This window comes from Crocuta crocuta, unplaced genomic scaffold (assembly GCF_008692635.1).
Source record: "Crocuta crocuta isolate KB4526 unplaced genomic scaffold, BGI_CrCroc_1.0 scaffold503, whole genome shotgun sequence".
Lineage (NCBI taxonomy): Eukaryota > Metazoa > Chordata > Mammalia > Carnivora > Hyaenidae > Crocuta > Crocuta crocuta.
In genome coordinates this window covers 188103-201050 of record NW_027527143.1, presented here as the reverse complement: position 1 = coordinate 201050, position 12948 = coordinate 188103, and the positions used below count along the sequence as shown (strand labels likewise).

The window sequence follows — 12948 nt, the reverse complement described above, 5'->3', positions numbered from 1 at the left end:
TTCTGTGTTTCCCCTTTCTCTCTGCCCCTTCCCAGCTCATGCTCGCTCGCTCTATCTCGAAAATAAACAAACTTAAAAAAATTTTTTTTAAAAGATAGGACATCCATTTTATTGTAACACTGTTCACATGATATGGCTTCATTCTTGAAATGCTTTTGTCCTAATGCAAAGAATACACAAGGGCTTCTCTATTTTTCTATGTGTAGATCAACCTTGGTAAGAAAAACTGAAAATCAAAAATGAAACTTGCTCACAATAAGAGAGAGCTCTTCCTACTATGTTTATAATTAGTTATCAATATTTCCCTTTATCTTTAATTCCTGATATTTTCTGTATGTTCCAAGCTCCAAACATGAGAAAAGGTAGGTAAAAGGACAAAGACTCTAATGGCTGAAAAAATATGGCCCAAGAGCTAAAAACGTAAATTTAGAAAATATAGCCTGATGACCATTTTCCCTACTCGGGTTCTGCTCTGAACCAGTCAGCCTGTGATCCTTCCAGCAACAAAGTCTTCCTTTAAACCATAAAATCCCTATGTATGCTCCTAACTCCAAAGTAAAGAAACAAACAAAAATAATTATTCCAAGGATAGATTCTATCCTGAAGGAGAGACACAGGCAAAAAGGATGGAGTAAGAGAACATGCATGTTGTGCATATAATTAAAACCTTATATAGAAAAAGAGTAAAAGGGGGGAAGCTTTCTAAAAATGTCTAGGACTTAAAAATTTTATTTAGAAATCTCATTAAGGAGCAGATAAAACACACTTCAAACAAAGAATTTAAAGTTGAGAACTCGCTCGCCTGTTTGCTTGCTATGTGGCATAGACAGATGGTACAGCCACTCTGGAACTTAGCTGCTCCATCTGCATGGACAGAATAAAGGCACCTACACTGAAGAGTGTGAGACCCCAGTGAGAAAATGTCCATGAAAGCTCTTTAAGCTCTAAAGTGCTGCTTAAACAAGTATTAGGTATTACGGCATAGAGAAATCTTATCCATCATGTAAGAGATGAGCAATGGCTTTTCAGTCTCCCTCTAAAAATTGAGGCTACGCAATTTAGGTTATGACCTAGTTAAAAGTGTTTCCCTACTAAGAGGAAAATATCAAGAGGCAGAAAGAAAAGACTCAGAGTAAAAAGGGTAAAGGTGTCTTTACTTTTCCTCATGTAGATTTAAAAACATCCTGAATTTTATGGTGCCATTAATTTCTACAAGGAATTTTCACCATTAAGATCTCGTTTTAGCATTGTGTGAGCCCTGTGGGGAAGATACTATTGATCCCACACTGGAAATGAGAATATTGAGAGGGGTCTATCTGCCTAATGTCACAAAAGGAATTCATGATAAAGAAAAAGATCAGATCTACTTGATGGAGGCAACAGAGAAGGACGGTGATGTCACAGAGATCTGGTTTATAAGCTCAATTTTTCTACTTATGAATTGTGTGAACTTGAGAAAGTTATCAACCAGTTTGAGTCTCCATATAAAATACAGTTCAGAGTGCTTATCTCATATGGCTGCTGTATGAATTGACAGAGATAATGTATGGTAAGAAGCTAGTACAGTAGTTGGCATATAAAGTGTTCAGTAATGGTTACTATCAATTACTATTCCTGATTCTCAGACTAATATTATTCTCTGCTCAACTGTACTGCAGTATTTAACATTAATATTCATTCTTTTATAGACTTTCTCAAGGATCAAAATTACTTCCAACATTAACAAGTGAAATACTATTACTTTATAGGGTGTATCAACATTAAAAAAAAACAAACATGGTATCACAGAATATCATATCCTGGAAAAATTAAAATAAATCAGATACACAACAGCGATCACCAACATCAGAGTCTGGTAAATTTTTTACTTTCTATTTCAGTTATGGAAATTTGCTACTTTATCACAAAATATTTATAAGTAACTACAAAAACATACCTATTTGCAAAAATATTTCTTATGAAAGGTAGTCTTTATTTACATAGCTGCATCTAATAAAGAGCCTCTCATCCTCCTTTCTTAAAAATATAGATGTTTAAGTTTTCTTACCCGTGATATTGTTAAAGAACTAACAGGCAACTTTCGCTCATACGTTTTATCCATTAAAGATGCTAGATCAGCTGTGAAGACAAAGAAGGAAAAAAGAACACTGTTAAATACACATATTTCTTAAGAAAAATCTAACAGATACAACTCCTACCAGATGGCTGCCAACATTGTAAAGTCATTATTAAAACAGATGCTCTTTCTTGCTCTTTTTATAAATCTCTTTTGTGTAAATTAGAAAGGATGAAGGAATATTAGTGATATTTTCAAAAATGACCTACTTAATTGGAGAAAGGATTATTTTTAAAAGCCTACCATATAGTTAGCTTTATTTTTTTAATGTTTATTTTTGAGAGAGAGAGAGAGAGAGAGTGTGTGTGTGTGTGTGTGTGGTGTGTGAGAGAGAGAGCAGGGTAAGAGCAGAGAGAGACACACAGAATCCAAAGTAGGTTCCTGGCTCTGAGCTGTCGGCACAGAGCCCGAAGCTAGACTTGAACCCACAAACCACAAGATCATGACCTGAGCCAAAGTCAGGTGCTTAACCAACTGAGCCACCCAGGCCCCCCACCATATATTTAGCTTTAAAAAAAAGAAAAAGGATCAATAAAGTACCTCTGGAAGGAGATAGAAGAAAGTGTTATCATTGACACTTTTCAGAGAAAGGAATTAGATAGTAGGGAACCAAGGAAAGGAGCCCTTTCATTGCTTACACATTTATTTCTTTTGCATTTTGAACCAGGTGGCTAGCTGTATTAGCTCTTCAAAAATTTAAAGATTGGAATTTATGAAATGACTTTCATATGTTTTCTAAACAAATCTGAGAGGCACTGTGACTACATTTAGTGATTTGTGGTCTGAACTAATTCCTATTCTGGTTCCTCTGAGCAGAATATTCACAGAAATATGTTGTTGCATTCCTGAGATTACACTGTTATCTCAGAGTCTAAAAAGATCTGAAACACCAAGCAACATACTCTCAGAAGAATTATTTCACACCTTCTTATTGCTTCTCAGAGCTACAATATGTTCTTTCCCCTTCTTCCCTCCCCTCAGCTCATGGTTTTGTGTCTTATTTCCCTGAGTATAAAATAGAAGCAATCAAGAGAACTTCATCCTCCTCCCATCAGGTCTCCAGGCTACCAGCGTCTGTGCACATATATTCCGCCTTCTATTTTTTTAATAAAGGATGAACTTTATCAAACAAAAAACCAAAATGACAAAAACTGGCCCTAAACCCTGTATCTCCTTCCAGATGCTTCTCCTTTGCTCTGTTCCCCTCAGCAGCAAGAGTTCTCAAAACAGTCATCCCAGACACAGCTGTTACTACCTCCTTAGATCCACTCTATCTTCAACTCATTCAAATCAGGGTTTAGTGGCCATTATTCCACTAACACCAAAGACCACCTCCACACTGTTAAGTCCAACAGTTCATCCACATTACTTGACCTCTCACTAGCATGTTAATATAGTTGACCAATCTATACTCTTTCTCCTCTTTCTTGGGTTTCTTTGCAAAATCTCCTCTTACTGACTTCCTAAATGCTGGAGTGCCTAACTCAGAGGAAGACTTTTCACCATCTGCTCAGTCCCTGAGTGATCCCATGCCTTCTCTCCCACAGCTTTAATCATCATCTACAGATTATTTACTCCACGTGTATATGCCTACCCTGACTTCTTTCTGCCTGTGACTTCAGACTTGTGTTTCCAACTGCAGAGGTGACATATCCATTTGGATACCTAACAAGTATCTAAACATGGCATGTCCTCTTAATTCTCCAACCTTCCCTCAAACTTGCTTTCCCCTCAAGCCTTCGCATCTTAGTAAACAGCTATTACATTTACTGGCTTATTCAGGTCAAAAGCCTAGGCGTCATCCTCAACCCCATTCTTTTTCACTCCGTAACCAGCTGTCAACAATACTCTAGGCTCTAGACTTGAAACATAAATATAATTATGTATTTTCCCCAGTACCACTGCTAATCTCTCATCTCCCGACTAGTCATCATAACTATCGCTCCCACCCTTACAATCCAACCTCCACACAGCAGTCTGAGTAAGCCTTTTAAAAAAAGATAAATCAGATACTGTCATTTTCTTTTCTCAACCAGTCAAAAGCTTTCTATCATACTTGGAATAAAATCCAAAATATTTTCTATGATTTACAAATGCCTACATAAGCTAGTCTTTGTTTGTTTGTTTTTTGTATTCTGTCTTTTAAACTTAGAAGAAGCAGAGGAAATCAATTGACAAATAGTTATTGAAGACCTATTGCTGTGCATTTAGCCATTTTCCTCTTTCCTTTCCCTGGAGCAATGCTCTCAACGACTCAGTAGCTACTGTGGGAAAGCAACACAAAACCCTAACAACCTGATATAATGTAAAAGTAATTACTTTTCTTATAACTACCTTAAAGGGATTGACACCAGGTAATTAAAGAATATTAAAACACACACACGGAAGTCTCAAACCTCTTCACATTAAGGCAGATTAGTACTGTTAAACCTACTTGCTCAGAGAGTACTATTAAACAGCCATCTCATGCTACCAAACCTTTACGATAAACACTGGATTGAGTTGGCTTCCATAATGTGCGAAGTCAAGATTCCATTTTGATCCTTCACACCAAGACATCTTCAGCCAAGTGAAACTGGTTGGGGCCTTGAAAACGCAACAGCTGCAGAGCTAGCATCAGATGAATAATATTTGCATATTAGAAGTCAGAGAGGGGTTTGCTGCTAAATATGATATGTGACCAATCACCTTTTGCGATAGTGCTGGTGTGATGAATGAGGCAGAAAACTGCCCTGAGCAGGGATGGCCAGGAAAGTTGGAGCAGCTGTGGCCTACAGAGGGCCAGCGCCACAGGCTTCTGGACCATGGGCTTCAACAGCCAAAAATCACACTTCGTGTTTCAGTGAGGGCACAGATGCCCAGGTTTTGTTCAAAGAAATGTGCCACAGAAGACGCCTTCTTGCCTGTCATTCAGTTCCTCGGGAATACACACAGCAGTGGATGGATGAGGTCCACAAAATGCATCTTCATTTAACTGAACTTAAACCTGTACAGACAATGTGAAAGTATGTCCAGGAAATGAAATGTATACTAGTATAAAATGCTCTTCTTATCTAAAGAATACAAATGATAATTTAAGGTCATAATAGATTTTATTAAGGACCCTACATTCCAAGTATAGGAATGTAATCACTCACAAACATGATTGAGGATTTGAATCATGTGCAGGACTTTAAAACTTTAAAACTTCAGGGGCACCTGGGTGGCTCAGTCAGTTAAGTAACTGACTCTTGGTTTTGGCTCAGGGTCTGTGAGGATGGAGCCCCGTGTGGGGCTCCAAGCTGTCTGCAAAGGATTCTCTCTCTCCCTCTGTTGCTGCCCCTCCACAACTGGCATTTTTCTCTCTCAGTAAATTAATAAACTTAAAAAAAACTTTCAAGCTTCAGAATTCTATGCGTCACACCCAGAGGGTGATTTGGAAATACAAATTTTTGGGCAAAGGCCCCAGAGATTGCAATGCAGCCTCACAAGAACTAGAGTGAATTCTGTTTGAGAACTGCCATGGAGGAAACACAAAATACATCTTCAATGCTGCTCTTAAGCTTAAAGATGATATTAAACCGAATTCCATTTCTGGAATAAAGTAGAAAATAAAACACCTAAATATCTTTTAAAAATTCAAATATACGACAGTTTTAGGTGAGAAGTTATTAGGTGGTTTTGGTTTTTCATCTATGTAACTGTACATGACTATTACCCAGTCAACACTAAGCTCTTTCCGGGCTTAAGAATATCTGTGTACCTTGGAGAAAATGGGCAAAGGGCATTAAGGAGGACACTTGTTGGGATGAGCACTGGGTGTTACATATAAATGATGTATCACTGGATTCTACTCCTGAAGCCAAGACTACACTGTTAACTAACTTGAGAAAACATTAAAAACAAAAAGAGTATCTGTGTACCTTTATTACATAAATTAGATACAAATTATTATTGTACCTCCTATAAGTGATCAGAACATAGAATCTGAAGCTATGTTTCTGTTTCCAGCATTAAAAAGAAACACATGACGTATGTATAGAAGGTACAGTAGGAAGTAGGAAACACTAACTTAGAAGCCATTTTGACTATAGATATTTAGATATTCATGTATCTATTTGTCTGTCACCAGACTCTTTAAAACAAATAGCTCCAATAAAGGAAAAATCTAAAGGCAAGCTTTATATGCATATATACTAAGAAAAAGAGACTAAAGGAGGATGATGTGGAACTGAAAGATTAGGAAAGCTGGTTTCAGAAAATGTCTGTCAGGCTTCAAGAGCAAGGTTTGAAAAATCGCTGCAACAAACCAAAGGCCTCCACAGCTGAAATGACACAGCAAAACTGGATCTCAGCTAATGAGAGAAATGTTTGTAAGAGAGGGCCACAGTGCTTTGCGTCACCCTGACTCAAAGGAGTCAGTGGTGTATGTAATTCTCTTTGATTCATAAAGGGAGTTCTTAAAAAAAAGTACTGAAAACCTAAAGGTATCCCTTACTTTATAATTACTTATAAACTGAGAAATAAAAAAAAAATATATTAAATTCAGTAGGGCTCAGAAATCCAGTTCAGCTCATCACCCAGGCCCTTATCCCTAACAAGGTGACACAAGCGAGAGAACTTCCTCTCAGAGAAGGCAGGAGCTTCCACATCAGGACTGCCTTCCTACTGGCACCCTACTCAGTTTGCCAAAAGGGTTTCTCCTTAGTCCCATTCATTGTGGGCCCTAGTCTTTAATTCAAAAGCTGCTCACTGGCTAATGCTGTTAACTTGCACTCTCTACCCCCTCAACAGATCTGCACGGTTAGTGGAGAAATTTCAGAGATGATGCTTTAATGCTGTGTTTATTTTAACCAAAGAGAAGCCCAGTACAACAAACAGTTTAAAACTATCTTCTGACTTGAGTTGGAAAGCCTAAGAACTCCTAAGGATTTCTGAAGCTCAGTTCGTACAAGTAAGGCCCTTTCAATAAAAGTATCAACTGGAATGGATTTAAATGTCTGGAATACTTATATCCATGAGTTCATAACAATGTTTAAAAAAATATATCACTACTGATTATTTTCAGAGGATGATAGAAGACCATTACTTTGAAAGTTGCCACTTTCACACAAACTATATCTCAGAATAACTAAACTGCTGATGAAAGAGAATTCTTATAAGACATTTTCTGGCTAATAAATGAGGAAGAAACAATAGAATCAAAATAGTAACATTTTGATTAACATTTGCAGCTCCTAATAAAATAATAGATACAAGCAATGATCATAAATGGCCTTTAACATCATAGAGAGAGAAACAAATGCTGTGTGCCTCCTGGCAAAAGCAAACAATACTTGTATTCGTGCCAAAAGAAAAACAAGAAAACAAAACCTCTAAATTTGATCAAGTCTCCTACTCTAACTGCCAGCTTTATTGGACAAATGGAAAGTAGAGGAACATGTTAAACGCCACCAAAAGAATGAAAACAGCAAATCCAGAATATGGGAAACACAAGACCTGTTTTCTTCAACAAATAACTGCAAGGAAGAGAAAAAGAAACTTATAGATTAAAAAATATTTACTTAAGAGACATCTCAACACATTACAATGTATGAACCTTACCCAGGTCCCATTTCAACAAACTACAAATTAAAAAGAAACTTATAAAACATTTGGGGATATGTACACACTGATGGCATATTTAATGATGTTAAAGAATGAATGATGTTTAAAAGTGAGAATATTATAATTAGATTTTTAAAAAATCCTTATCTTTTAGAGGTCCATGTGAACATACACATAAAATGATCTAACAAATGTTAAAAAGTAATCAGGTCACAGGAAAGGGAATTGATGAAACAAGTCTAGCAGGCAACTAACAACTACTGAAGCCACGTGACAGTACACATGAGGTTCATTATACCAACCTAATTTTTATGTATTTCCATAAAAAAGATTTTAAAAGAGGCAAGAAAAGGGGGGGATATAATGAATTGCACTGTATGGCCCTTATCTGCATAATGATTCAACCAAATCATTAAAAAGATTTATGAAGTATCGGGGTAATTTGAACGCTGACCGTATTTTCCACATTTAAATAATTATTAAAATTTTAAGTGATAATGGAAAGCACCTTTATATTTGAGAGATATATTAGAATATTTACGGATGAAATTAGATACTGGGATTTGCCTCAAAATAAATCAAAGGATCAGGATAGGAGAATGAGTAGAATTAGAGATGAAGTAAATGTTAGCAATGAGCTGATAATGGGAGCCCCATTAGGGCTTCTTGAGGAGGAGGAATGTTTTATTTCTTACATAGGTTTGTTCACTTTGTGATAGTACATCAATTTAAACATTATGATTTACGCGTTTTTTCAGTATACATTATACCGCAACCAAAAGGTTTTGTTTTGTTTTGTTTTGAGAGAGAGAGAGAGAGAGGGAGGGAGGGAGGGAGACAGAATCCGAAGCAGGCTCTAAGCTCCGAGCTTGTCAGTAGAAATCATGACCATGTACTGTGAGATCAGGACCCCGGCCGAAGTTGGAGGCTTAACCGACTGAGCCACCCAGCTTCCCAAAAGGTTGTTGTTTTTTTTTTTTAAAGCAAGAAATCCATTGTTCAGTGCGAGTGAAGACACTACTACAGCAATCATTTAGAAAGCTGTTTTTCAGCATAAAGGCAATGGCCCTAAGAAAATGTCAAAATATGGCTTCAGTTTCCTCATCTATGAGCAGCAGCTGCATCAGCTGGCTGAAGTGCTCAGCAACCAATAAAGGCCGTCTTTCGACTCTTTTGTCAGAGCACCTGACTAGCATTCATACCGTGCTTGATCCCTAAACTGCAGTGTAGGTACTTACTAGCACTCGTGGTTTTAATCGTGACCTCCATAGTCCTACTGGGGCTGGACAGATCCCCATTAGCCCGCCCCCAAGGCTCTAATAGAAAACCACTAATGAGACTGGACAGGAAGCAACAGAGCCTCACGCCCGTCAGAGAAAACACCGAACATCTATGTCATCCGCAAGTATATCGCATGGAGGCGAAATCACGCAAGCAGATGGAAGCCGAAGCGCTACACCCACACCCAGGGCTCTTCGCTGTCCACCTCGCTCCACTCCACCCCACGCCCTCCAATGAAGAAGCACGGAGTAAAAGCCTCATATCGCCCCTCCTCCTTTCCCCAATCAACGCGCCCGCACCAGGTCGCAGCGCCCAATCACTGCGCTCCACATTCTAAGGGCAGCACTCCGCGCACGCGCGTACGGAGGAGGCTTCCCCCAACGGTCCGCACCCAAAAGCCAGCCGGCTTCCAAAAGCTGCGCGGCGGCCTCCGCAGAGGCGGCGCTGCCACCTACTGCACGATCCTAGGGATGCAGCCCTGGGCGCAGTGACTCAAATTCTGATGACCCACATCTCAACCCAAACACTCACGAGTTAGGGAAAACATGCAGTAATATCACATGGGCGCGAAAGTTTTAATTACATTTTGTTACATAGAATGAAAACAATACTGTCTCAAGCAGCCTCTTTCTTCTAAACAGTTTGGAGTTTAAAAACCGTATCTCACCTCATAGCCTAATCTTTCATATAGTGTAGAATCAAGGAGTTAGAGATTCATTCATTTCACCTATTTCTGGAGCACCTATTATATAGGTCAGGGTATTAACTGAAGCAGGCTTTACAATCCTCCCTAATTTATAGCAACACGAACGAGGGTTAAATGACAGTTTCTGAAAGCTGGCAGAGCTTGGGCTCACATCCAGATGTGTGTCCCTGAAGAGCAGACTTTTCACCACATCAAATGTCACAACGAAGGTACAAAGTGCGGTAAGAATATAGGGTGAGGAAAAAATTCTGACTGGATAGGGATCCATGATGCACAGAGGCAGAGTATTCTAGGCTAAGTAGCATTCAGTAAATGGTAGCCATTACTGCTTTTCCAACTATGCTAATTTTAACGGAGAGAAGACAATTACCCACATGTGTTGCAGACTTATTACACTTCTTCTTCGGCAAATATCTGCTGCTTATTCATAAATCTATGACAAAGTTCCCATAAATTTGTCCCCTAATAACAAAGAGCCTACTATATCCTATACCAAGGAACAGTCTTTTCTAAATTTCCCTTCATACCTAGCAAAGTGTTAACAATAGTTTTCCTGAAACTATTCTCTGTACTTCCACAGCACTTTTTTTTTTACAGTTCATAAAAGGCATATCAGAACAACCTTGCAACATAATTAGTGGAATTCATGTTGGTTTTATGACTAGAATGGTGATTCCCAAAAAAAGCACTATTGGCCCGAAAAGGCACAAATGCCCATTTTCTAAAGAAATGTGGGGATATTTTTTTGACTGTCACAATGACTGCAGGGAGTACTGAGTGATCAGAAGACAAGAAAATTTGATAACCTGCAATGCAGAGACTGTCCACACATTAAAACACTGACTCTGCTGGGGGCCAGAGTTTTCATTATAGAAGACGGATACAAATATGGACTAGAGGAATGCAAGGAAGAACCTCAGGGGATGAACTGCAATTGGAGGTTTTAGCATGAATTCATTATCTGTAAGATATGTACACGTAACCTTATATGCATGTATGTGCGTATTATGTTTATGTGTACATGTACCCTTATCTTTCCTAACTCTATCTACTGAATAGACAAAGAGGCAAAAACCCCATAGTAGCAAAAGGACATCTAGTGCACCGATATCGGTTTCTAACACCATTCCTTACTAAAAGGAACCAGGACTTCTTGGAGAAATAGTGGATTCCAGGTCTAGAGCAGGAAAGGTACAAGATGGAACATTGGGAATCAAGGTGAAAGGGTTTCTACCAGCCAACTCTGAAACACTTTGACCACCAAAATAAGAAGGATGCTAATGAATCATTAAAAGAAAAAGAGGAATCTACCACCCACAAGACCATACTGATAATAAACAGAGAAAGAAAGAAGTGGGAGAAAAGGGAGGGCTCCTGCTCACATTAAATACTGAGTACTAATTACTAAATGTGGAGGTATTAATGGAATTGGAAAACCATTGTTCTGCAACCATTATAGTAAAGACTGATTTAGACAAGAAGCTGAATGGATACTAAACCAAGGGGGAAACTTTTGATAAGCAGCAGGACATTGGCATGATATTAAAATATCACCCCACAAACTGCCCATTAGTCACAAGGGAGAAAAACAATAACTCTCCAGTGAAAAAATCAGACACATTTGATTGGGTGATCAAAGTTGACCTCATGACCTGAGCCAAAATCAAGAGTCTGGCACTTACCTGACTGAGCCACCCAGGTGCCCCCCCGCCCCCGTTTTTTTTAATTGTTTGACTTTATTAATGTCCTAATGATGTTATGTATAATGTATATTACATATATGAAGTATCTGCATATATGTGAGGGCAGATGGACATTAGGTGTCTCCAATGAGAAGTTGTCCTGAGAAGGACACAATTTCACTGACAGTATTCTAGCCAGAGGAGCCTTTTGGAATCTAATTATGAAGAAATATAAAACAAACCCCAAAAGAAGAATATTCTATTAAAAAAGGGGGCTGGCTTCTTAAGAAATGTCAGGTAGTCTACACCAAAGCACCAAAGCAAAAACAAAAGGGTCAAAATGATGACATCCAGTGAATCTAGGCAGAGACTATATATGCTCCTTGTATTATCTTACAAATTTTTGGAAGTTTAAAATTTACAAATAAAAAGTTCAAACATTTACTCCACATACCATGGCATCTAGGACATAGCAGACAATTACATGATTAAAAAAAAAATCAACCTATTGATACTTAACAGAACTCCATTTTATATATAAATGCAAAGTACTTTTTGGGGTGTAATTTGAAAATAAGCTGAATTAGTCCAGAGATGCAACTACTATGTAAATTGAAGAGAACACTTGGATTTGTTCCATACTTTACCAAGAGTTGTTCACCATTTTGTGAATAAATCTGTGTCACTCATGACAATGCCACTCCTGGTACTGGACTTTGCCAGTATACCACATCGGTATCCATCTGCAATTCTATCTACTCACAGCGATTTTACATTTCAGTGCAAGTACATAGTGGCTCATCTTCAGATTCCCCACAGCTCGGCTTTGGTTAGTCCCTGTCTATATATCCATTCCAGGACACACACACCAACTCTGCTCTTGCAATAACACCATCAAAGGAGGAAATGGGTTCTTTGAAACCCCTACCTCTATCCCAAGCTAGCCATTACAGACAGCTACAAAAGAATGTCTCCCCCCCAAAGCAGTTATGAGAAGAATCCATAAACACAGGGGGACTTTATTCTTGAACATAAGCCCAAAAAAAGCAGAGAAAGAAATCTGAGATTAGATCAGCACTGGGGTTGACAAAAAAATTATATCAATCCCAAAAACTATCACCATCGTTTGACTTTATTTTTTTTTTAAGTTTATTTATTTATTTTGAGAGAGAGAGAGAGCAAGCAGAGGATGGGGGAGTAGGAGAGGGGAGGGAGAGAGAGAGAGAGACTATCCTAAGCACAGGGCTTGATCCCACAAACCATAAGGTCATGACCTGAGCCAAAATCAAGAGTCTGGCACTTACCTGACTGAGCCACCCAGGTGCCCCTCCCCCATTTTTTAATTGTTTGATTTTATTAATGTCCTAATGATGTTATGTTTAATGTATATTACATATATGAAGTATTTGCATTTCTACAAAGTGCTCATATGCTCAGTGATTTCTTCTAGGCCTTGTTATTTTAGAAAAAAAGGCTGCTATCTGGTAATATGACCTAAGGAACAGGGAAAGGGAAATATAATTAGGAGCCTACTGTTTGAGAAGATGTTAGCCAACTATTTTCCCTAAATGGCTTAT

General features: G+C 38.3%; 1 protein-coding gene across 3 annotated transcripts in view; it reads right to left on the bottom strand.

Annotated features, from left to right (window-relative positions):
- The window catches only part of MRPS27 (mitochondrial ribosomal protein S27), an 85223-nt gene that overhangs the window by 64381 nt on the left and 7894 nt on the right, over positions 1-12948 (bottom strand). Inside the window, exons 1-2 of one of the 3 annotated variants that reach the window (XM_077759631.1) lie at positions 8941-8992; positions 2048-2118 (exon numbers count right to left, since the gene is read on the bottom strand). In XM_077759631.1, the coding sequence (XP_077615757.1) occupies positions 2048-2118; positions 8941-8971 (102 nt within the window). In that variant the 5' untranslated portion in view covers positions 8972-8992. Of the gene's footprint in view, positions 1-2047; positions 2119-4804; positions 4902-8940; positions 8993-12948 lie in introns of those variants that run through there. The other 2 variants (XM_077759563.1, XM_077759491.1) reach the window with 2 other exon arrangements.